General features: G+C 46.3%; 7 protein-coding genes across 7 annotated transcripts; 5 read left to right on the top strand and 2 right to left on the bottom strand.

Moving 5' to 3' along the window:
• Positions 1-1,475: 1,475 nt before the first annotated feature.
• On the top strand, positions 1,476-2,135 carry N7533_010579 (uncharacterized protein; the record flags this gene model as incomplete). The annotated part of the gene is made up of 1 exon (XM_057107229.1): positions 1,476-2,135. The coding sequence occupies one exon, from the start codon at positions 1,476-1,478 to the stop codon at positions 2,133-2,135; it is 660 nt and encodes a 219-aa protein (XP_056956446.1).
• A 434-nt stretch (positions 2,136-2,569) lies between these two features.
• N7533_010578 (uncharacterized protein) lies at positions 2,570-2,979 on the top strand (the record flags this gene model as incomplete). The annotated part of the gene is made up of 2 exons (XM_057107228.1): positions 2,570-2,638; positions 2,722-2,979. The coding sequence occupies 2 exons, from the start codon at positions 2,570-2,572 to the stop codon at positions 2,977-2,979; spliced, it is 327 nt and encodes a 108-aa protein (XP_056956445.1).
• Positions 2,980-9,448: 6,469 nt separating this feature from the next.
• N7533_010577 (uncharacterized protein) lies at positions 9,449-12,087 on the top strand (the record flags this gene model as incomplete). The annotated part of the gene is made up of 3 exons (XM_057107227.1): positions 9,449-9,997; positions 10,044-11,487; positions 11,558-12,087. The coding sequence occupies 3 exons, from the start codon at positions 9,449-9,451 to the stop codon at positions 12,085-12,087; spliced, it is 2,523 nt and encodes an 840-aa protein (XP_056956444.1).
• Positions 12,088-15,680: 3,593 nt separating this feature from the next.
• N7533_010576 (uncharacterized protein) lies at positions 15,681-16,293 on the top strand (the record flags this gene model as incomplete). Its single annotated transcript, XM_057107226.1, has 2 exons — positions 15,681-15,982; positions 16,122-16,293. The coding sequence occupies 2 exons, from the start codon at positions 15,681-15,683 to the stop codon at positions 16,291-16,293; spliced, it is 474 nt and encodes a 157-aa protein (XP_056956443.1).
• Positions 16,294-18,757: 2,464 nt separating this feature from the next.
• Positions 18,758-19,610, bottom strand: N7533_010575 (RecQ family helicase MusN; the record flags this gene model as incomplete). Its single annotated transcript, XM_057107225.1, has 2 exons — positions 18,758-19,417; positions 19,491-19,610. The coding sequence occupies 2 exons, from the start codon at positions 19,608-19,610 to the stop codon at positions 18,758-18,760; spliced, it is 780 nt and encodes a 259-aa protein (XP_056956442.1).
• Positions 19,611-20,978: 1,368 nt separating this feature from the next.
• Positions 20,979-21,982, bottom strand: N7533_010574 (ribonuclease H1; the record flags this gene model as incomplete). Its single annotated transcript, XM_057107224.1, has 2 exons — positions 20,979-21,528; positions 21,594-21,982. The coding sequence occupies 2 exons, from the start codon at positions 21,980-21,982 to the stop codon at positions 20,979-20,981; spliced, it is 939 nt and encodes a 312-aa protein (XP_056956441.1).
• A 2,191-nt stretch (positions 21,983-24,173) lies between these two features.
• N7533_010573 (uncharacterized protein) lies at positions 24,174-24,422 on the top strand (the record flags this gene model as incomplete). Its single annotated transcript, XM_057107223.1, has 1 exon — positions 24,174-24,422. One exon carries the CDS (start codon positions 24,174-24,176, stop codon positions 24,420-24,422), a length of 249 nt encoding a protein of 82 aa, XP_056956440.1.
• Positions 24,423-24,668: the final 246 nt, after the last annotated feature.

Raw genomic sequence — 24,668 nt, 5'->3', positions numbered from 1 at the left:
ACGTGTAGCTATGGGTGGCTTGAGCCATATATTGATTGCCTTTTCTGCTCCGACATATTCACATCGAAGTAAGCGCTGTATTATATCTTGGGATACTATGAGCAAGCCGACCCTGATGCTCGTTTTGACTTGGACGTCTTTTTCCAAAGTGACTGGGCTTGTAGGTCTGCTGTTGCTCGTTGGAACCTTCTTCCCGACTTTGATTAAGTTGTGGACGACCAGGAGTGCCTGCAAAGTGAGCAAGAGCATCCAGATGTTGCCTCGTGCTGTGTATATGAGTCCCCAGGTGCCTTCCAATTTCTGATCCGACAAGGTATTATTCGGCTATGTTACTACAACAGCTTTGGATATAGCCTCTTTTTTCTTGCCTTTCAGGCAAACGCTATCGAAACGACGAAATACATGATATCTGTGATGAGTCCGATCTATCTTATTGCTCCTGTATCGGTGGCAGAAATGTGGGATGGGAGGTCAATTCTTCAACTAGCGGCGACGAACGTGGTTGTGTTTTGTATCTGTTGGGAGAAGGTCGACCAAATGTAACTGGACTTAGAAGGGATTCTCCAGGAAGATGAACTCTGTAGCATTTGCCGATTTGCAAGTATGGGTCTAGCCTCTCGTTTGTATTAGAGAGGCATAAATCTTGCTGATGTGGTGAAGAAAGATTCTTCTCTTTGGCTTGATATGATTCGTTATCATTCAGAACTAACATCTCTTTTTGACTGGCTCTGGATGAACAATTGCCTACCTCCGCAAGACTTTCTTCTCTTTCATCCGGATCCCGATTCTGTTTTGGACTGGCTTTTGGCAAATAATTTCCCATTTCCATATGCTGGACATGGCCAACAGTTTCTTCGGGAATTTGCGATCCACTGTGGCAGGTTAGATGCGGCCCATTGGCTGTCCTTCGATATGGTAGCAACCTAGCCATAAATATCTTTTTCTGACCACAAAATTGCTTTGTTAGAATCTATGCAGCTAAGGCACTTTCCGGATTTTCTCGACAGAACTCCAGTTTCAGTTAATTGAACTTGATGTTCTGGTAGACTGTTACATCAGATCTGCTTGCCCTTTCACTAGATCACGCTCCTATTCTGGATACTGATTTAAGACAACCAAAGCTCACCGGTAGCCTCTAGACTCGAGCAAAATCCACTGTGTATATAGTAGAAGCCTTCATAACAAAAGTAAATGAAAGCTTTCGAGAAGGATATTTCGTGATTAGCGGCTAGATGCACGGTGTCAATCAAGTTTTCTTACATAGTACGAATGAACGAAGCTCGATTCCAAACGTTTTTGGCTCGATGCCTACTATAAATATACGAGTTTTATATCGTATATAAAAGGGGGTTATGCTGGTTCTCGCAGGTCTGGATACAATATAATCAGCCCGATAGGCTTCTCTCAATGCTCAAGTGGAATACTCTAACTTCTTTTTCATTGCGATATTCGTTGGCCAATGCTACGACTCCAAGATGTTCGATATCCTGAGAGAATACTGCGTCCTAAAAGACGTAGTAAAGAGCTCGGGACTGGGGTTCATCTGCGTTGAATGTGATCTGGGGTTTCGTGACCAGGACGTGCTCTACAAGCATTTCGATGCCGAGGAGGACTGTAACAGCGTTCACAAAGGGTTGTCCAAAAGAGAGGGAGATTTCCCCCTATTTTTGGATAGCTATCGAATAGCCATGGGCTGGGAAATCATCTCGAAGGATGATTTCCCAATCAAATTTAAGGAGACGGAACGACGATCTGGGCGTCGGCCATTCTACACTTTCTTTGAAATCGATTTGATCCTGGAAAAAAAGGGCCTGTTTAAATTCAACACTTTGGAGAAGAGTCTTGCGATTGTGTGGAAAATTGTCAGGAATGCCAAGAAGTATTATGTTTGTCCTCTCTGTTTGGTTCTCTGCAGTACTAAAAAGGCGTTCTATTACCATTGCGACCAACGGAAGGATGATGTCCACACGGGTCTCGCGTACAAGGGTCCAAATTGTGCAATGTTTCTTCCTTATTATTTTACTGCCCTTAACGCAACAATACCGGAGAAAGAATTGCCTTTGGGTAGGGGTCGAAAGGGCGCGTACTCCTTCTATGAGTGCTTCCGACTGGAGTTCGTCTTGAAATGGAAATAAGGTGAGCAAGCTCAAGAAGCGAGTCAGTGATTGGTCCTAACTATGTGGGCAGTGGATTTGACCCAAGACTTTCAGAATGATCTGTTACTAGCTTCGGGCGATAATTTATGATCTCTCGAGCCCCATAATTACAATGCCTAAGTATAGTGATCGTCGGTGACTAGCGATGCAGGGGCTGATGCTTGCAGGAGCTGGGGTTCGCCAGTCAGCCCCCGCAATGCGGCGTAATTCAAAGTTTTTGTATTGCCATTTTACACCCCAACTGAGAAATCCTATCGTCGTGTTCGCCACTCGCTTGACCTAGAAGTCCCAAAACATTACATTAGCAGGCCGATAAGGCCTCTACTATCGGATTACACTTATTCCAATGGTTCTGAGAATATAAATATCTCCAACGCGGTTTTGAAATGTAATTCATAGGACTTCCACCCATCATGTCATACACAACCCTATCTATCGAGGATATCGATGTTCCTCTTTCTGTGCTTCTCGCCCAAGCAATGGTATCGAGAGAGTTAGTGGTAGTGCTATAATACTTGGCTTTCGTCCAGATGATCCGTCTACGCCCCATATCTTACTCTGCTAGTGCTCTCCTAATGGTATAGATGACGACGGAGAGCCGAAAAAGAATTCCTTTCCTTGGACATGGGAGACTCCCGGTGGTGGGGCACTGCCAGAAGACGGGACAATTTTGGATACTATGGTGCGTGAGATTGCTGAGGAAACTGAATTGGTACTCTGGGCCGCTTCGACCCGGGTCTACCGCGTCACTTTCCTTCACAAAGAAAATTGGATGGCGAAATATTTGGCCATAGCGAAGACTAGCGAGAATATGAAGAGTTAACGTTTGTGGTCCGATGAATATGATGGGCCTCGTGGCTGGGATGAAACGCCAATCCGGCTGAGGAACGACGAATATCTCGACTACGTTTGGGCTACAGAAGAGCAGATTCGAAACTGTATAAATTATGACCCGAGCGATACGGAAACAGTAGGTCTTGTTATGATCCAAAGCAACAAGGATGTTCTTCTGGACTTTTTCTCATGGCTGAAGCAGGATGCTGCTTGTATGGAGTATCCTCTGCCCGAGCTGACACTGTAGAGCGATCGGAGATAGCATCTGATTTGATATACCCACTGGATACAGTTGGTCATTGTTTGAATTGTGGTATCAATTTCTGTCTCTATTTATACCCATGTCTCGGGATCATTTTGCATCAATTGAATGGTGAGGTCGGTCTGCGGAGTTCACGTAGAATCTGGGAAGGAAATTTCTACAAAGCTTTGAATCAGCTTGCCATTGACTTATTATGAATTATTGTATGATATAACGAGGTGCCGATGATGACCCAGGGACCTTGCCGGGCATCCTCCCGGTCGAGATGCTAATTTAGGACATTCAGCTAGTCATTCCAAAATTTGGAGTCTGAAAACTTTCTAATGTTCCCTATGGACTGTAGAACTAGGTAGGAAAGCTTGGCTGAGCCGACTTAGGTTTTTCGAGCCAGATGAAGAGTGAAAATTTCCTTGGCCTCCTACCCCGCAAACTACAAGCTAAAGCCATGTAGAAAGTATTTTGTAGCTATTCAACAAGTTCGAATAGCTACAAAATAGGCCATATCAATACAAGAACCCAAAAATGCCTCCAAGAGCGTAGAAATTGCATGCCTGCCATGCCGACGGCGGAAGATTTGTCGTGGGCCTAACGTTTCCGATTCGCGTTCTGTAGCCACTACCATCGCTCCAATAGGAAAGTGATATCATATGTGTTGAAATATAGTCGCACTCTAGGAAGCGACCCAAGTACATACTGATATAAAGCTTACGCCCCAGGAAGATAACTATTTGGTCTGTAGCAAATTGTTGATCTTCAAGACCCCAGGATCAATGCCACAACCTGTTCTACTCAGGTGTTCTGCCGTTTTTATGTTTTGTAGCAAGGGTCTACGAAACCTGAGGTTTTGGAACCGCCGGCGGTGCGACGAGAACTTCAATGAGGTACGTTTCTATTAGCATGTTGAATTTCATAAGCTTAAGAGAGAAGCAGTTTATCATTTTTGTAAATGTAAGATGCTTGGAAGACGAGATCTGGGTTAAATTCTGGTAGAATGGCGAGCTCAAAACACGCCCGTGGGCCGAGTACGAAGTTATCGGAGAGGCTGCGACTACAGCTGTAGTGACAGCTCAGTGGAGCTGTTAAGGTCTACAAATCTTGGCTTAGATGATGTAGCATAAGGAGATTGACCGCTATTGTGCACAAACTTACCTGGACCTGTTAGCTTCTCAGGCTTTGAAAGGAAGGTTTTATGTATCTCGCAGGCCAGGGAGAAATAAAGAGGAGAGGAGTCAATTTGATTAGCAGTGTTCTAAAAACTTCACACTGGCAAGAGCGATGTGGAGAGAGGATAGACTGAGGTGCTCGTCAAATTCAGCTTATAATAGCCTAAGTTACCCTTGTAAATTCTCAATGGAAAATTGGAAAATACTGTACCTCTCGGACCAGATACCTTGGCTTCTGAAATATCCCTGGCTCAGAAACTATTTTAGCCTTGGGGGATAGAAACGCAATCTTCTTTCAGTATTCCTACTCTACGCAGAATGAGAATCTACATGACTTATAAAAACAGAGGCTGATGCTTCCTCCGCAGCCATCACTTTAAATTAACAAAATATCCAGCAGTACATACGCTGAGAAGCTGTTCATCCCGATGCCATGCTCTGTCCCTACTGCGAGATACCTCAATAATGTATCTATTCGAGGGTCAGAAAATGCCAATAAGGATAGAACCCACATTATTCGTAGCCAAGTCGCTCTTTAGAGATGCTTTATTTTGCCTTGATTATTGCACGTTCCGGTTGGGATCTTCCTCCTAGGGATCGGATCAGCATGGATCAATCTCCACGAATGATCTCCATTCGCTGTGTTTGGCATCACTTTCTATTTCATCCTTTCCTTACATATTGAGTCTCGTGGTTGGATCGTCATAGCCAGGGGTGCCTCAAATACCTAATTCATCCACCAAATCGCCAGGTGTCTTGTGGGACACCTCATGAATATGGCGCCTGATACATACGATACTGCCATCCCAGGATCTTGCAGGCTATAACTAATGCGGCCACTCAAACTTTCAGCTATTTCTTGTTTTGGTACTTCCTGGTCCAGAGAAACTTTCGAGCGCGGACAATAAACAGACACCAGAACTACAGCCCGCCTGCAAATTTTGGCGGCTGCATCGCTATCGGCGTTTTGACCTCCAATATTTCCCCCAACGGCCCGGGTTTGGGGTAGCCATGTTCTGAGCTCGGCTCGGCTCACCAACTACTGCACTCTCATGCACTGCCCTCGTATGTATTCGTTTCAACTAACTAGAGTCCAAATAGTGCATTCATCACACTGGTCGCGATGTACAGCATAACAGGGCTGACTCTTCCGACCGACAACGCTACCGCGAGGAAGAACCAGAAATATGCGACCGTGTTTCCAAATGCCTCTTTTTATGTTCATGATTTTTGTGCATAAGCAGGGGGAAAATATTCCATGATTGATGTTTCGATTGGCACCTCTATAACCCTAAGCTGCCTAATGACAAGGCCTTTCAATTACCTGCCCAGGTCTTTTCCACAAAGGAAATGAATAAAAGAGCCGGGGTCGATGTTCACATGGCTCAATTTGCCTTCGTCTTTCACAGCGCGACCAACGCAGTTACCTTGCGAATCGTGTTCATTGACTGTATTACCAGTGTGTGCTAAAGAGCTCCCACCCCCATCGCCCTCCATTCTAGATGACCCGTTTATGGTAGAACCGGGCTCTCCATGGAAGGAGTTGTAACCGGTGTTCACCGAAGGTGGCTGACCTGCGTTAAACGTGTTCGAACTCAGCTAAGTTGCCTTCAAAATGACCAATGACCAAGGGCTAGGGACCTTGTTTGTTTGTCCCCGGGATGATGCGAGAAGAAAAATCCTTCGGCTATAGAAGTTCAGTATTGTGCGAGGGTCGGCGTAATTTCTCTTCCTGATGGCGACCTACCTCGCACTTTCGAGGCGGTGAATTTTCCCACGCTCGCCGAGGGTGGTTTGAGTCTTCAGTACCATTTCCCTCCTGGTTTCCCTCCATGTTGGAACTGGGTTACTGAAGTGGGTTGATGTCGGTATTACGCGACAAAGTGAACTCGGGTTTAAACCAATTGAAAGGGCCGATGGGAAAATTTTGGGGGATGATTGATTTATATCTTGAAGCTCGAGACCTGACCGCTGGCATTGCGCACCATTGAGATATCTATCATTGGAGGATTACGGCGGTGACACGTCGCAACATGCATACTTTACCTGACCATGGCCTGCTGGATTTCGAGGGCAACAATCAAGTTTCTGGTCGTCCTGCAAACCGGATGATCGACCCTGCGCTTGCCACAAAATATCGATAGACCTCGTATGACCCCACTGGGTTTGGCTAGATCACATCCGAATCAATCCCAGCCTATGATTCAGATCATACTGACGGAGTGGCGATTCGCTTCGGATGAACCTCGCCGACAAGCAGAGCACGTGAACTCATCCTGAGTGGGCTACAGTGGCCTACCATTCGATCGATTCTAGTCCTATATCCACGTATGCTCCCAGGGGTTCCCATTCTGAAGAATACGCAGCGGGCGGACAGATACAGTCAACTCTCACTTATTGCACACCCTCCCATCCAAGGAAAATCATGTGCAATAAGCGGGAGGTGCAATAAGTGAGAGGATGACATAATCAATAAATTAGCTAGCCCTTAGCCCCATTGCCTATTTAGGCTTCCATCCCATATCCTCTAGGGTCACCTGACGCTTCTCCTCGACCTGAATCCTGCCAAACTCGCTGATTAAGCTCTCAACCTGACGTATATGGTCTGATGTGCTCTTTTCCTTGCTTCCAACCCATAGTAATATATCCTGTAGATGACCCATTATATCAGAATTGGACAGAATCTCTGGTGGAGGCCCATTTTCTTCAATATCTTGTGCTTCCGAGCTCTCTATATCAATATATATATCTTGCCCATCAGTCTCATCTTCATATATAATATCTTCCTCTATAGGGTTCAAAAATTGATCAAATGGTATGATATCATCATGACCAAGCTTCTCAACTGCTTCATTATATAGAGCTTGAACCTCACTAGTTAACCCTGGCTCAGGAATTGGTTGAAAACCAGCTTCTATCTCATCTTGGATAGCTTTGGTCTCATCTTCAGAACGTATTAAAGTGCTTTTTTTGAAGCAATTCTCAATCGTTTGATCTGATATTGAGCTCTTCCAAACCTGGGTTAACCAAAAGAGTGTATAAGATATATTCATACGATCTTGTGGATCAAGACCTCGATCAAGGATAGCAATCATCCAGCGCATCCATTTCTTCCGATAATAGTGCTTCAAATTTTGAATAATCCCTTGATCTAGAGGTTGATATATAGAAGTTGCGTTTGCGGGGAAAAAAAGAACCCTAATATGAGCAGGTGGTGGGATAGACTTCAGACCAGCAATATGTGGAGAGGCATTATCCAAAAGCAATAATGCTTTCTTATGTATAGGAATACGCCTATAAAAAGCATATAACCATTCCCTCATAATGTCTTGACGCATCCACGCCTTCTTATTCCAACGCCAGACACATCCTAGAGCTTGGAAATTGACTCCCCGGAGCGCACGTGGTGTTTTTGCAGTTCCAATTAACCATAAAGGTAATCGGTCTGATCCATCTGCATTTGTTGTAACGACAAGAGATATTCTAGTCTTATCTTTCTTCTTTCCAGCAATTTTTCCATGGGAAAGACCCCCATTTGGCATCTGCCTCCAGAATAGGCCAGTTTCATCCATATTATATATCTCAGATGGTTCATATTGATCGCATATCGTACGAATTTCTTTCATATGATTGTGTACAGAAGATGGGACTGAAGCAGCTTCTCCATGGAAAGTATGATATCGAAGATTATGCCGGTTTTTGAAGCGCGAAAGCCAACCCTCTGAGAAAGCAGGTTTTTGTTGATCTCGATATTCAGGGATCTGAGACCAAAGCTCGTTTGCTTTGATCTGGATCAAAGGGCCAGTGATTGGAAACCCTGATTCAATATGCTTATTCACCCAATTCGAAAGCTTCTGGTCTAGAATAGGCCAGAAAGATGAAGAAAATCGTGAATTTGCCTTAGTAAGCCCTATATCAAGATAATCATATTGAGATGATAGAATTCTTGAGACCGTTGTACGATTAATCTTATGTTTAAATTGGGACAAAAACCAATCTACACACGCGGATTGGGTTGGTCTAGGGCTAGAATTAGACCAAAAGGCACGTAATGCCTGCTTTTGGGCATCTGATATGCCTAGACTTCGGCAATGGGTCCAAATGGGTCCAACTTTTGGACCCATACCCAACCCATGATGGGTTATGGGTTTTTTCAAAATGGTGCACCCATCCCGATGGGTACCCATGGGTTTTTCATGGGTACCCATATGGGTACAAAAAACCCATATTGTGCATAAATTTGAGGCTTGGCATGGATAATTCAGCTGACTGATCATTGTAATTTTGATATTCATGACTTCATGGCTGTATAGTTACAGTCTCTTCTCAAAATACATTTTTTAAAATCAGCAGAAGAATCTTTGAATCAAATTATTTATTTTTTTCAGATCAAATTGTTAAATTTAGGTAGCAGTGGTTCTATTTTTGTAGTATGTAATGTTTTGGCTGTTTTGACGCTTAACCTTGGAAGAACATGGAGATATATATCTCTAGGAAGGTAATACATACTCCAATATAACAGGGATCAAAAATGCTTTTCACTTCAAGAACTACCAAAATCTAGAGCACTAATAAATACTCATAGAGAATAAAGTCTACTAGTATTTATTTATTCATTTTTACTATAGATACCCAGGTAATAGAGAGCTTTTAGAGACAAAGAGTCTATCTTATAGGTGGGATGGTTTTTCGCCCAAAAACTGCCCATGGTCAAAATCTTTTTCGACCCAAAAAGTGGGAAATGGGTTGGGAATGGGTATTAAATGGGTTTCTGATGGGTATTATGGGTTTCCGATGGGTTTTTGATGGGCTTTCGATATATCACATGGGCTTGATGGGTTGGTGATGGGTTTCAGTGGATCAGATCTGTGCCCATAGCCAATAAAATATCATTTCCCTATATTGCTTTTACTTATCCCCTTTTCCAGCTGGATTTAGAAGAATCTGTCTGTTCAGTCAATCTCTTTGCTAAAGGTATGTTCTCTCCTAATATGTCTCGCTTTCTCTACAGCTATTTTTCAGTTGGTGTCAATATGTCCCAAGGCCAAAGCCAGGAGTCTGACTTTCTGCCCTCTCTTTATGAGGGGGACACAGGTCAGTTAACTGATTTTACTCCTTCAAATCCTCTTATTACGCCGACAAACAGTATTCTTGGTTCTTGTCCAATTGAAGGTAGTGAGCCTGATTTTCTCCGACCGAGCAATCTTCCTCCCCCTGACTTATTTACTCGTGTTGGCCCCGATCGGAGAAAGGCATTTGTACTTTACAACAGCATGACTCACACAGATTGGGTTGATTGGTGGCTCCAGACAGACTTTGGACAGAAAAGCAATCTCAAATGGGATACAAATCGCAATTCAGATATCTGGAGTCACTTTGATCAGGTTGCCGCTTGTAAAGATGGGGCACCAAAGGTTATGTGTAAAAACTGTGCCCGGATCTTAGAGCATCCTGCATCAATTTTACCAAATGGCAGAAGTCTATATGGTACATCAACTCTGTTAAAGCATCTCAAAACAGCAGCTTGCCAAAAGGTCAAGGCCAACAGAAAAGAGGATATCTCTCAGTTCCTAATATCAGAAGTATGTTCTCTATTTACTATTATTTATCTTATATTAACTATTTTAGGGCCAAACAGCTACTCAGTCATTCTCACAAACTACATGGGAGACACAGCTATTGCAGTTTCTCACCTTAAATCGCCTACCATTCCATCTTATTGAACATCCAACCTTCCACACCCTTATCCGATCTGCACGCTTAGCACCTTCTCCTCCGATGATACCTTCTGCAACAACGATTCGGCGACGATTACGAGATATTATCCAAGATAAACAACGCTCTACTCTCAAAACCCTTCCTCCTGAGTCAAAAATATCGATTGCACTAGATTGTTGGACTTCTCCCTATAACCAGGCTTTTATGGCAATCACTGGTTATTTTGTTAATGCCAACTGGGTATATCAAGAGGTTCTTCTTGGATTTAAGCCATTATATGGCTCACATACTGGTGCAAATCTAAGCGCAGTTCTCCTTGAGACCTTGACCCATCACAACATCCAAAATCGAGTCTTTGGAATTACAACAGACAATGCGACAAACAACAAAACTTTGGTGGATACAATTCAGCAAGCACTCTCTAGTGAGACCACTGTTATCCGAATCCCTTGTCTTGCCCATGTCATCCAGCTCTGTCTGAATCAGCTTCTTGATCGTCTTAAAGCTGTACCCCAAAATGATGCCGCTGAGACAAAATGGACCGATCGGCAATCGTCTGCAGCAAAGGCAAATGCAAAACAACAGAAACATGAGATTTCAGGCACATTGAACAAGGTCCGCTATCTTGCAATTTACATCCATGCCAGTCCTCAACGGCGAGAGACCTTTCTCCAGCTTCAGCCTAAAGAACCTAGGCTAGTGCCTATTCAAGATGTCCGAACTCGATGGAACTCAACCTTTTTGATGCTTCGACGTGCCAAACGACTACGCAGCTACTTTATATCATTCTGTGAGCAGTATGATTGTAAAGAGATGTTGCTTAATAATGAGGAGTGGCGTCAGATTGATTATCTTCTCTGTATTACAGAGCCTTTCTTTGACTACACTACTGAGCTGTCAAAGACAAAGGAGGTTACTACACATCTGGTTTTCAAGCTCTACAATGCACTCTTTGAGCATCTTGAGAAGTCAATAGGTCAGCTAAAGAAGAAGCGGATTCCATGGAAAAAGCAGATGCTCCAATCACTTGAAGCTGGCCGACAGAAGCTTGGTGGCTACTATTCGCAAACAGATGGTGTGAAAGGACATATCTTTGCGATTTGTACTATGGTTGCACCAGATAGCAAATTCCAGTTCTTTCAAACTGATGACTGGGAGCAACAGTGGCGTGTTGCATATCGCAAATCATTCCAGTCAGCACTGCTTCCATATCAGCAACGTCTTGCCAGAGATCAAGCCTCACCTACACCCCAGGCATCATCAAGACCTACATCAAAACTCAACAAGATGCTCAGTGGGAGCAAGACTATAGCAAAACCTGTTGGAGATGAGGCTGCTCAGTATCTTGATAGTGGTCAGTCTTGTTCTTTAACTCTTTCATAAAGAGTCTTTATCTTTAATATTCTATACTAATTTATTTCTAGACCCAGTCGAAGATGAACCACTTCATTTTTGGCGTGAGAACCAGTCTCGGTTTCCCGCAACTGCATTGCTTGCTCGAGATTTTCTTTCAATCCCTGCAACTGGTGCTGGTGTTGAGCGGCTTTTTAACACCGCGCGTGATGTCTGCCATTACCGACGCGGCCGTTTAAAGTCTGAGACTATTGAAGAAATCATGCTATTCCTGTGTGCATCAAGATTCGATCTCCAGGAGGCAGAGATGAAGCAGCTTGAGAAGTATTTTACGTTGGATGAGATTGAGATGTCAAAGGAACAGAATGATGAGAATCTCCAGGATGTTGAGATAGTTTCGATTAGTGATAATGAGGAGGAGGAGGAGGAGGAGGAGGAGGAGGAGGAGGATATTGTTGTAGCTTCTACTACTGAATTAATAGATCTTGGTGTTGAGGGTCAAGATCCTCAGCAGCCTCTATTACCAGAGAATGGGACTCAGCTACGGATGTCTACAAGGAAGCGTAAACACAGAGAGGACAATAATTTTGAGCAGTACTAGAATTTGAATAATAGAATTAATTTGAATCAATTATCATCATCATGTAGGTTCTTTTACATGTGACTAGAATACCTAAAATTACAGCTAAATTTGCATTAATTATGCAATCACGAGATTTTTCGTAGTTTGCCCTGTTTACAGCAATATGGGTACCCATATGGGTACCCATGATGGGTTATGGGTTTTGAGCTCCGACCCATAACCCATCATGGGTCGGAGATTTGGACCCAAAACCTAACCCATCGATGGGTTGGGTATGGGTACCCATGGGTACCCGTGGGTCGTGCCGAAGTCTAGATATGCCTAATCGAGCACGCTTTGCTGGTGGTAGAGCAGCTTGTGTAGCTGGTCTGACAGTTGGAAGAGGTGGAAGATCGGAGATTTCAGGCATTCTGATTGGTCGATATGACTGACTAAGCGGATGACTCAGCAAATATGGGATGAAAATTGTGTGCAAAGGGTGAGTGTGCTAAAAGTGGGAGTTTTGTATGTAAAATCAAGAAAAAGTGGGTCCGTCCAAGCGAATTGTGTGCTATAAGCGGGAGTGTGCTAAGAGCGGGTGTGCAATAAGTGAGAGTTGACTGTACTAGGATTGGTCTGGGTATATATATCTTGCAGGTACTGTATTAACTCAGCATATAGCGACACTATGTCAAATATTGTAAAGTACGGAATATTGCCAAAGCATACGCGATGAAGCTCGAGTCGAGAGAATTTCATAAAGCAGAGCGGCTGGAGTATGTACTACCATATCGAGTCTAATATTTACAAATCATTATTTCGCACTGTTTATCAACTTTTGCATTCGTGAAGGAACAAAGGTCCCCACTCTGACGGCGATGAGTACCGTTGGCCACCACTTCACCGCCCCGGGAGTCACCCGCACATCAACAGAGGGACCCACTGGTCCGGCCTCGTTATCACCAGCTCTCACTCTCAAGTTTCACTCACCTTTGGCCCTCACTATCAACACACCGTCCATCACCGTCCATCACCGTCCATCACCGTCCATCACCGTCCATCACCGTCAATCACCGTTAATCACCATCAATCACCTTCCATCACCTTCAATCACCTTCAATCACCTTCAATCACCTTCAATCACCTTCAATCACCTTCAATCACCTTCAATCACCTTCAATCACCTACAATCACCTCCAATCACCTTCAATCACCTCCAATCACCTTCAATCACCTTCAATCACCTTCAATCACCTTCAACCTCCACCCGCATCTTCTCCCTCACCCGTGGTACCCTTAACACGCACCATCCTAGATGTCCACAACACTCGCGCCTCCCTACATCCGGACAATCCCGCTGCTACTGCCAGCCAGCAGAGACAAGCATTCATACAATGACAACTACTTTCGATTTCAATTAATGCCAAGAATGGTCAGGCTATCATACACCGCGACGCCAGCCGGTCAATGACTAGATGCTCTACTCCACGCTACGTGGAAGAAGATGCCTATCCTCGAATATCAGAGGGTGATCGAAGGCTACAAAGCACACTGCGCTTATCGTGGCTACGTATGATGGAGTCTACAGTAGATTAAATCTTGAAGTGCGCATACACAAAGCCCCTCTAGAGGATTCTCGATTCTATTGATTCTTTGGAGCAGGTCTTGGTTTCTTCGAGGACTCCCCCGAATACTAGTCTCTGACACCACGAAGAGGTGCCTGCAATCGCCAGAGGATCAGGACGAGGACCGCGGCGCCACGGGTCGCCTAATGAGCGCAAATTTGATAACGCAGGGCTCAAGGCTGCATGGAAGCTCAAGATTATACAATCACAGGGCTCAGGGCTGTGAGGGAGAACTTGGTGTCGCAGCGGTCTCCTGCGGGTCTCCCTTGGTTTCGCAGCGTCCCCCTGCGGAGGCTCTTGATGTCGCGGAGGTCCCACGGAGCACATTTATACAACACAGGGCTCATTGGCTGTGAGGGAGCGCATTTATACAACACAGGGCTCATTGGCTGTGAGGGAGCGCATTTGTACAACACAGGGCTCATTGGCTGTGAGGGAGCGCATTTATACAACACAGGGCTCATTGGCCGTGAGGGAGCGCATTTGTACAACACAGGGCTCATTGGCTGTGAGGGAGCGCATTTGTACAACACAGGGCTCATTGGCTGTGAGGGAGCGCATTTGTACAACACAGGGCTCATTGGCTGTGAGGGAGCGCACTCTTACAATCGCAGGGCTCATTGCTGCGAGGGAGAACTTGTTGATGCAGCACTCTCCTGCGGGTCTCAATTGGTAACGCAGAGCTTATCCTGCGAAGAACACTTGATATCGCAGAGCTTATCCTGCTAAGAACACTTGATATCGCAGATCTTATCCTGCGAAGAACACTTGATATCGCAGATCTTATCCTGCGAAGCACACTTGGTAACGCAGAGCTTATCCTGCGAAGAACACTTGATATCGCAGAGCTTATCCTGCGAAGCACACTTGGTAACGCAGAGCTTATCCTGCGAAGAACACTTGATATCGCAGATCTTATCCTGCGAAGCACACTTGATAACGCAGAGCTTATCCTGCGAAGAATACTTGATATCGCAGAGCTTATCCTGCGAAGCACACTTGGTAACGCAGAGCTTATCCTGCGAAGAACACTTGATATCGCAGATCTTATCCTGCGAAGCACACTTGATAACGCAGAGCTTATCCTGCGAAGAATACTTGATATCGCAGAGCTTATCCTGCGAAGCACACTTGGTAACGCAGAGCTTATCCTGCGAAGAACACTTGATAACGCAGAGCTTATTCTGCGAAGAATACTTGATATCGCAGAGCTTATCCTGCGAAGCACACTTGGTAACGCAGAGCTTATCCTGCGAAGAAAACCCGACTGCCCGGGAGTGTGAGGAGGAAAGTCCTGCTTTTCTTTTCGACGGGAAAAGAGCGTCTTTTATGTCATTTCGGATACGTCCTTCGGCAGCGACCACTTGCGTACATTTTGGCGGACCCAGAGATTTCCACTCGACATTCGCACCGGGCGGTCGCATTTTCGCTGGCCATTGAGGCTGTTTATCAACGTTGAAATAAGAAATTTCAAGAGTTAGGGGCGGAGAGCGGGTGGAGTGGCACCCCCACCCGGACCCTTGGTTCTCCTGGGTCTAGGCCTGACAAATAAAATGCCTCAACGTTGTTGATAAAGGTGAAACAACCTCAACTTGGCTGACAAGTTCGAAAGAATGACCTGCCTCTGGTAAATCGACTGACCATACCATCAAACTTGTGCTTGTAGACTTTTCCAATGTATCTTTGTGCATGCATGCTCTAAACTTTGGCGATGCTTACACCCCCACCATTTTGTCTGGCGATAAACGTTGAGTAATGCCTTGGCTCTACAATAGATGACTGCCTGAACGCTCCACCCTATCCATCTTTTCTGCGGTGAACATTCCCGGCGAAAAATATGAGTAATATGATAGTTCCACGGCTTGCTTGAAAAAGGTCCGAAACTAACTTAAATAACTCAGTGTATAACAACTCGGTACTTTTCCAGGAGAAAAGCCAACATTTTATTCTTCCAAAAGCCTCCCAGTCTTATTTTCAAGCCTTTTTTTCGTCGTTACAACCTTGAAGATGACAGAACGTGCCTCTGAATCATCTGCTCCCCGATTCAGCGAATATCGGGCTCGATTGACCAAGGCGCTGGAAGACGAAAGTTCGACAGAGGAAAGTACTTGTCAGGAAGATGCGATCACACGCCGACATAGATCGTCCACCGTGAAAAAGACGAAAAGAGATGGTAAACGAGCTGACAGGGGTGGTGAATCTGGAAACAGCGGCGGACGCGATACTTTATCTAAGTCATGGAAAAAGAGAAAGGCAGTTGACAACTTATCGTTTGGGCGGCATAGAAATGCAAGTCCTGTCATCGAACTGTTAGTTGATATTCCTACCTCTATGCCCTGTAATTTGCGTTCTTTACTAACAAATTATGCTAGCACTGACGATCGATTCAAGTGAGTGTACCGGAGACGTCTATTTGAAGTCCAGAGCAACACTGACAGAAATATATAGAGAATTAGAAAGCAAGGCAACGAAGCGCCTGCTCAAGAGGAAACTTGCTTCTGAGATCGAAAGCCTCAGAACGGAGATAGAAGACATGAAAAAGGCAGTTGCGTGTCTTAAACCATCTTTGGATGCGCAGCGGAAAAGAAAACAAGTTTCGTTTGAGGACAGTGCCCGCTAAAGAGCTCAATCAAGCCAGGCAAGTATAATGCAGCCACTGCAATTACTGTCCAGTACCTTGTGCTAGAATAGACAATTTCACTCCTTAGACCATGCACCGGGCTGGAAGCTTGACACGTAAAGCTCTCACGCTTGTATGGCAGTCTTTCGCCCTTCGTTCATTAAACACCGACAATCTCCTCTCCGTTCAAATTATCCCTGTAAACCGACATAGGGCTTCTAATCTCTTCCTTAGCAGCAAGATTGAGGCCATTCCCGCCGCGTTTGAATAATTTCTTCTAGGTTCAAAGGAACAGTGGAAGGGTGATCAAAAAAATTAAAGGGGCTTTAACCGGAATCAGCAACTCCGATAGTACCCTGTAGCTTTCGTAGAGACTCTGCGCATGAGGTTTAAACCTACGAGGGTATCTACCGGAAGGTAAATAGGCGTAGAAGCGAAAAAAGTCAGAAGCAGAAAGAGAACCTTGAATCCCGTCGCAGCAACTGTGCTCAACTGTCCGAGATATCGCGTCAGATCACAGTTTGAGATTATTCCCAGGATCGCATTGGCTGTGTTGTGGGCAGCATTACTGGTCCTCAGAATCATTGCTGACAGCCACTGCCGCTTGAGTCTCCAGCTCCCCAGCAAAAGGCTTGCGAACCCAGACGCGCTTCCTATGAAATGGTCAATAAATCGATGAGAGCATATGGAAGCGTTTTTGTCGCAATACATTCTATGATAGATATGAAAGCGAGACTTTGGAAGTTCTTTTCTTAGCTTTGAGGTATAAAACTGTACTTCTTCCATTGACCATGGAATCGGAGATCCATATTTTGTCAGAAGAAACGAATGGCGCAAGTTCTGAACAGTGGGATATTTTCACGGTATTGCCCGGACAAGATCTTCGATCGTTTCCTAGCTATGAATTTGAAGAGCTTGTGCAGCTCCAGCGCCTCGGAGCATGTCCAACCAACGGCCGGAGACTGTGATTGAAGCCATTTTTGAACAAATTGGAAGGCGGAATGCTCGAGGTGGCGTTGCAGGGTTCGGAGGATCATATGTTGTGTTCGAGAAGGGATAGATATCATTTGCAGTCCTAGCATGGGGGAAAAAATCTCTATAATCTCTATCGATTGTAATTAACGAAGGCACTCTAGTCTCTTATTTAAGCTTACCCTTAGCTTTCAGTCCCCGGCATTGTTCTCAAAAGCGTTTTAGAGACCTGAAACAAGAAACACGTCAATTGGAGAACAGACTGGTCTTCAGGGAGTCTGGAGGGTGCTTTACCGATAGCTAATCAATTGTAGAGACGGATTCTGGGCGGCAACGGGGTCTCGGTCGGGGCGCGACGAAAGCATATTCCGACGACAGAGGCGGCGTCGACATCTCTCCATCGATGGTACCTCTGTCGTCTGTGGGTGTGGGCACACAAAGTACCCTGGTCCTCCTGTACTGGTAAGTGATATAAGGATATGGACGACATGGCCTTGCAGTGAATGCGACTCGCAGCGGAAAACGCGTTGGCAAGGCTGGGGGAAGCTTCTTTTTTTTCTCACAGAGGGGTGGGCAAAGATTTTGCGGACAAAAGTTTCAGTGAGTAAGCTAGCGATTTGCCAAGGCGATTTTTCCATGGAACGACTCTACGAATTGGCTGCGCAAAACCGTTTCATTCTCGTTGAGCAATGTTGAGACCTATGATTCGCAAATCGATTGGCCACGGTGCAAGCGAATACTGGCAGTCTTCTGAAGCTACGGGAAATTAGGCTGCCACGGCGAGTGGCCCATGGAATGCCATTTCGATTTAAACCTCATAATAAGGAAATTGAAGGCCGTTTCACCTAGTCACCAACGTTGATGAGGCGAATGACTTGTCACGCATGGCTTCGTGCCAACCACGGCGCCAGGTGGATCCAGCCACTCCACCCGCTCTCCACTCCAAACGCTTGAAATTTCTTATTTCAACGTTGAATCAACCGCCTCAACGCCCAGCAAAAGTGCGCCCGCCTGGTACGAATGTCGACTGGAAATCTCTGGGTCCGGCAGGATGTACGCAAGTGGTCGCTGCCGAAAAACGTATTCGGAATGGCATAAAAAGACGATCCTTTCCCGTCGAAAAGGAAAGCAGGACTTTCCTCCTCACACTCCCGAGCCACTCGGGTGTTCTTCGCAGGATAAAATCTGCGTTAGCAAGAAGTCTTCGCAGGACAGGCCCCGCGTAATCAAGTCTGCCTCGCAGGGGGACGCTGCGTTACCAATTGAGACCCGTAGGAGAGTGCTGCGTCAACAAGTTCTCCCTTACAGCCAATGAGCCCTGTGTTGTATAAATGCGCTTCCTCACAGCCCATGAGCCCTGTGACTGTAATAAGGTCCGCTGCTGATCGACCTCGTATTAATTGCTCGTACGCAAGCTCTGCGTTTGCCTGGAGGGTCTCCTTCAGGCTTGATTTCCATTGAGCAAAGAATTCCGGAGAAAGAGCCAGAAAATTCAAAATTTTCTTATCATGTTCTTGAGAACTGGACACCATGAATATAGGCTGTGCTTCTTTCGGAGTAATTTCCACTTCATTTCTAGCTGGTTGTGGTACCGCATCGCTGCGGTCTGATGTTGTCTCTCTTTCTCTTTATCTACGCCACACATTGGAGACGGTTGTGGACAGAACTCTGGCTCGACATTTACAAACATGTTCTCAATATTCTCGACATCAAACCAATCATATTTCCCTTCCTCGTCGCGGTTCTGCGGCGGATTAGGAGAATTGCGTCTGGGCCGTTCAGCAACATTCAAAGGGGCGGTACGACTTGTTCGGTTTGACTCTGCCAGAAGCTCTGCGGAAGTTTTTCCCAAAGTCGGTGGCGAGTTTGCCTTCCAAGGTCTTCGGATCTCAGTTGAGCCCGATGTATATTCTTCGCTTTTCCGTTTTGTCCCACGCTCCTCGTGAGGATCTTTACGTGTTGCAGCATCCTCGGTCCAAGATGGATGCTGCTCTCCAGAGTCCGTTATCGATGATGCGGAGGTCAAAGGGCCGATCGCCCCTGTAAGGTCAATCGACCCAACAGTGTCAAAGGGTGGCGTAATGAGCTTGCGACCACCGAAACGGTGTGATATTTGGTTGAGAAAATACTGGCGACGTTTCCAGGTAGGATTCTATTCGAGGGGTTTTCTTGTTAGTCTTCAACTCATCTACTTCATCCATGGTAGCCATAATCGTACCCCGAACCATGCTCCTTAAGCAAGATGGCCTTTTGGAAGTTGAAGGCGTTCTGTCTGGCTTTTTGACGGAGTGACTGAGCATTCGAGGTCTACGCTCAGCAGACGGCGTAAGCATTAGTCGTGCCATGGTCTCATCTGGCACATTGTTGGCGCCACTCCAGAATCTCATCCAGTATCTCGCTTTCGTCTGCTGAGGGTCGTTGAGAAGCACGACTGGGGTTTTCAATCGGGATTCCGATCAACGGAATGTACAGGGAGATGCTGGTTTAAGGGGCTATTTGAGATGCATGGCATGTTAAGTTCTGTCGGGTGAGCGTACTGTGCGCATAATTTTTCGTTGCTGTCTACGGACTCATCACGTTGGGGCGACGTGATGAACAGGCTGCAGGCATTGTGACGTGAGCGGTCAGAACTGATGTGGAGCCTTTTGTTTAATGCAATGGATGGATCATGGATGGGTGCACCGTGCAAGAACTCCATCAAAATCCAGGATATCAAGACCGGCCAACGGCAACTAGCAAATCTCGCATCACAACCACTCGACTTCTCGACTTTACAACCCGCGTTATGTGATATCGCGAGGAACTTTTGTTCTTCAAAGGCTGGCCACGGTGCAGTTTGCTCGTCTTCTGCTAGCTTGGAAAGAGTAGATTAGATTAGAAAAAAAGAGCGGTTTCCTTGCAAAAAGGCCTGGCGAGAGGGATAACACCATCGCGATCAATATCTTCACCGCGACCAGTGGCAACTCGCATCAAAGTTCTAAGATTCATGCGTAGAGTAGCTCGCTACGCAGCGCTTTCAAACCCTCGCCACTTTTCTTCGTTACCTCCACGGACATGGCAGAGCGGCAATATAACTATGCCCAAATCACCATAAGTGCCAGATGATGCCATAGCCCGCTTGTAAGCAAAAACAAATCTGTCAAGATTGGCAGACTTGAAGCTATTGTCGGGGGTGCTTCACATTAATCCCTCCGAGTTACTGTTAGCGTGTCGATATCTGGCTGACGTGGGCGAGGCAGATGCCAGGTCAAGTGCAGTGGAGGGCGAGAAGTGCGAGAACTCGTTATTGTTAAAAAGCTGCTCGGTTGATGAGGTCGTTACAAACGCGGCTCATGTGCCAGGGCTCGAAGCCAAACAACTGAAATAGAGGCATCGTATCAAGATCTTTGGACACACGGTTCTTCGTGTCGCGGTGCTGCTCGTGACGAACGTCTGCCACCATCTATCGATTGGATCATCTGGTGGATGACTTCCATCGCTTAGCGGAAGTCATACGGGCTTGCACCCCAAGGAAATAAATAAGAAATAACACAAAGTTGAAAATATGTGAACATGCTGTAATCCGTTGCGCCTGGTCCGTCTGTGAAGGCCATGTGCGGTAAGCCCAGATCCCTCCTCTTTGGGCATATTTCCGCCATCAGTAGGCTGGCAGCTAGCCTGGTACTCACATGAGAGAGAGCACTATGTCACCTTCCCCCTGAGAATGCGAGGCCCTAGCAATCCAGCCACTCGGCAGGTGTTTCTTCCGCGGTGGCCGCCTTCTTTGCACCTTCATCGGCGAGAGTGTTCCATTCACGTGGGATCTTCCAGAACTGGATGGCCAGGCCTTGGCGGTGGGCATTCTCGCACTCCCCTAGGAGCATCTCCCACAAGTCCTTGTTCTTGACGTTGACGTCGTCATTTCCCTTCTTGCCTTTCCTCGTCCAATTGTTCTGCACCCAAGTCTTCGCCCACTGTGTGGAGCCCTCCACGACGTACTCCGAGTCGGTGGCGATGACGACTGTGCTGAAGCCTTCACTCGGCCAGTGTCGGAACCGCAGGGCGGCGATGACGGCCCGCAGCTCGGCCCGGTTGCTGCTCTGGATGCCGTCATCGCCCCAAGGGCCCTGCTTTTCCAGACGACCCGAGACAACAAGCGGTTGGCCCTCAATATTCAGCCCCTGGAAAAACGCCCAACCCGCCTTCGGATTGGCTTGGCCGTTGTTGAGACATGCCCCGTCGGTCATGATGAGGAGTATAGAGTTGTCGTTTGGGTAGGTGCACCTGAGATCATGGGCCGTGGCTTAGCTGAGCACAAGAAAGCACGCGACGAAGAAAAAGCGTCTTACCTAACCATATTCATAAACCGAGCCCTGCCGCGAAACAACTCCATCGGTTGCAGGGGGCTAACGCAAAGTCCAAACTTGGAGGGGTACACCAAACCAGTGCCCCTCATCACATCGGGTCCTAGGGAAGGGACACCTATGGTGGATGGCGTGCCAACAGGAGCCAAATCGTGGTCCTCATCATCGTTCTCGTCATCCTCGAGTTCTTCGCGATGTTCACCAAGGACATCGTCCATAAAGCTGTATTCGCTGCAACATCTACTACATTGCACCAATCCGTGAGGTCCACAGACAAGACGACCGTTTGGCAGCTCACATGGGCCTTCGTCGTCGTCGCTGCTGCTGTAGTTGAGTGGGACCAGGCCTTGAGCGAGGTACCAGCCGCGAGGCATTGTGGATGTCTATTTTCTGTCTGTCTGTTGTTCTGTACGTTTGTGCCGAGGTAAGTCGCATGACCAAGTGATGGTCGGAGTGAAGAGAAAGGTCGAGAGAGTGGGGTAAAGGTTATGTCGAAGATAGTGGAGCAGTTACATACAGCTGCTTCCTATTGGTTTCCTCAGCCCCCCGCTTTTCTTTTTCCTCTGTTTGGAATTACGGGGTTCCGAGACAGCACTCACAAGTCACTCGAGTATCCCATGGTTCTTCCAAGACAAGGAAGAATAGGTTCCATCCACTTATCAACGATGAACCAACTCTGCAGATGTGCATTTAGCATACCCTCTGCCTGCCACTCATTTTATCTACAATCAATCAATTCATCCCGTTTCAGTTGGTTCCGCCTGATGCCCATTCGCCAGAGGGCATACTAGCAGATACGATTCTACATCACTCTGTTATTTTCTCTAGGCTTAGTCAATGATCTAACAGAGCGATCGACTTCCGTATCGTGCCATTTTCGATCTGTGTGACTTTCAGGCTTGGAGAACTAAAAATGGCATCTATCCCTTTCATAAGATTGGCACTGATAATTGGGGCATTGAAAGTGACTGCGAGGCTCATATTTCTTTGAAACTGATTGAATACGTCCTGGGATTCTTCCAAGGCAACGCAAAGTATTTCTTGTAGCGGTTGAAACTGCTCCAGAAGCTTTTTTCTTAGCCCCGGATAATCACCGCCAAGGCGGTGATTTAGCCTTTGATCCTTCTAGGAAACCATATAATCTGTTAGGACAATCCCCCGAGGGGTGTCCTGATACGTTAAGAATACGAGTGAAGAATGTGAGATCTGCCTGATATGGGTATGATGATATTCAGACTAATCGCTGGTCCTCCTAAGAGGATCCAGCTCCTCCTTTTCAGGGGATGCCTGTGTGCGTATGCAAGCAGGTAAGCGAGGTGATGTATCAACAAACGGCTCCGGTGGTGGATAGGCACCTCCTCCGCATCTCCTATACCTCATTATATGGTTGGCGTAACATGGAGGTGCATCTTCAAGCGCGCATAAATGTGCAGAGAAGTTATCAAGCAAAAGCAATACTCGTCTTTGCTTGCCAATATGCTTATAAAATGAGTGGAGCCATTCTTTCATAATTCCACTGCGCATCCATGCCTTCTTATTCCAACGCCAGGTACATCCAATCGCTTGGAAATTTACCCCCCGAAGGGCTCGTGGTGTCTTTGCAGTACCAATTAGCCACAAAGGAAGTCGGTCTGAACCAGTAGCATTTGTCGCAACTACTATAGTAATTCGGGCCTTATCCTTCTTTTGACCAGCATATCCATCAGTTGATAGGCCACCATTTGGCATACGACGCCAGTAAAGCCCAGTTTCATCCATATTATAGATATTCTCCTGCTTATATTGGTCACAGACTGCCTGAATAGGTTTCATCTCATCATGTATTGAGCTCGGAACGGATGCAGCTTCACCATGGAAGATGTGATATCGGAGAGAGTGACGTTGTTTGAACCGGGTAAGCCAACCATCAGAGAAAAGAGGCATTGGTAGTTTAGAATAATCCGGTATCTTTCTCCAGTATTCAATAGCTTTTAACCGAAGAAGTGGCCCTGTTATCGGAAAGCCAGCATCCTGGTGTCGCTGTTGCCATTCAAAGAGCTTATCATCCAATATAGGCCAATGCGATGCCGACGTACGCATGTTTAGACTAGCTGGACCAGTATCAAGATGCTGGTATTTAGATGAAAGGATCCTTGAGACAGTAGCCCGATCAATAAGGCGACCAAATTGGGATTGAAACCATTCAACGCAGGCTCTCTGAGAAGGTGCAGGGTGCGTTTCAGATGCATAGACGCGTAGAGCCTGTTTCTGAGCGTCAGATATGCCCTTCCTGGCACGTCTGGCGGTGGGCATCCTAGCCGAAAGAGCGACCGAATTCTGCATTTTGATTGGTATATATGTATGACTAAGCAACAGGAATTGGAGGAAAATTGTGTGCTTTAGCTGAGTGTGCCATAAGTGGTCTATTTATATGGCAGATAGTGGAAAAGTGGGTCCATCCACGAAATTCTGGTGCTATAACCGAATGTGTGCTAATTATGGGCGTGCTATAAGCGGGAGTTGACTGTACTCATATATATCTGCAGTTACTTTTTCTAAAGGAGGTTTGTTTTAGGCTTAGTCACAATGCGCCTCCCCGTAACTATATGTGAGACCCTGATCTCACCACAGGTTGGTGGCGCAATCGGCCGGCGACGACTCTCACCTCCCCGTGGTGCCGGCTGGGAACCTGCGAATGCCTTGCCCGATGGCATTAGCAGAGCTGAGAAGAGTCACACCAGCCAGCACTGTCCGCTGGCTAGGGCTACTGCTAGAGCGAGAGCTCAGGGGTCAGGACCCCTGACCCCACGCACAGGCGACAAGGGAACAATTTGAAAACCACCCGACACACGACTGCGAAACCGATCCTACAATCAGTGGACACTAGGGTCGTGGGATAGGACACCCTTGGGGTGCTCTCGGGCTGCTCTGTTGAAAGGAGGATATCGCTGGGTCAAAGATCACAGAAACGACGAAGTCAAAAACAAAACACGAACGATATGGCAGGATCCAGCATGCTTGAACCCACACAGAGAACGACGAGGTACTTTGGTTAGTAGGAGGGACAACACTGTGTTGCTT

Source organism: Penicillium manginii (genome assembly GCF_028828005.1).
Source record: "Penicillium manginii strain IBT 31320 chromosome Unknown utg000007l:1.0-2284322.0:1.0-2285126.0, whole genome shotgun sequence".
Classification (NCBI taxonomy): domain Eukaryota; kingdom Fungi; phylum Ascomycota; class Eurotiomycetes; order Eurotiales; family Aspergillaceae; genus Penicillium; species Penicillium manginii.
This window is presented reverse-complemented; position numbering and strand designations above follow the sequence as displayed.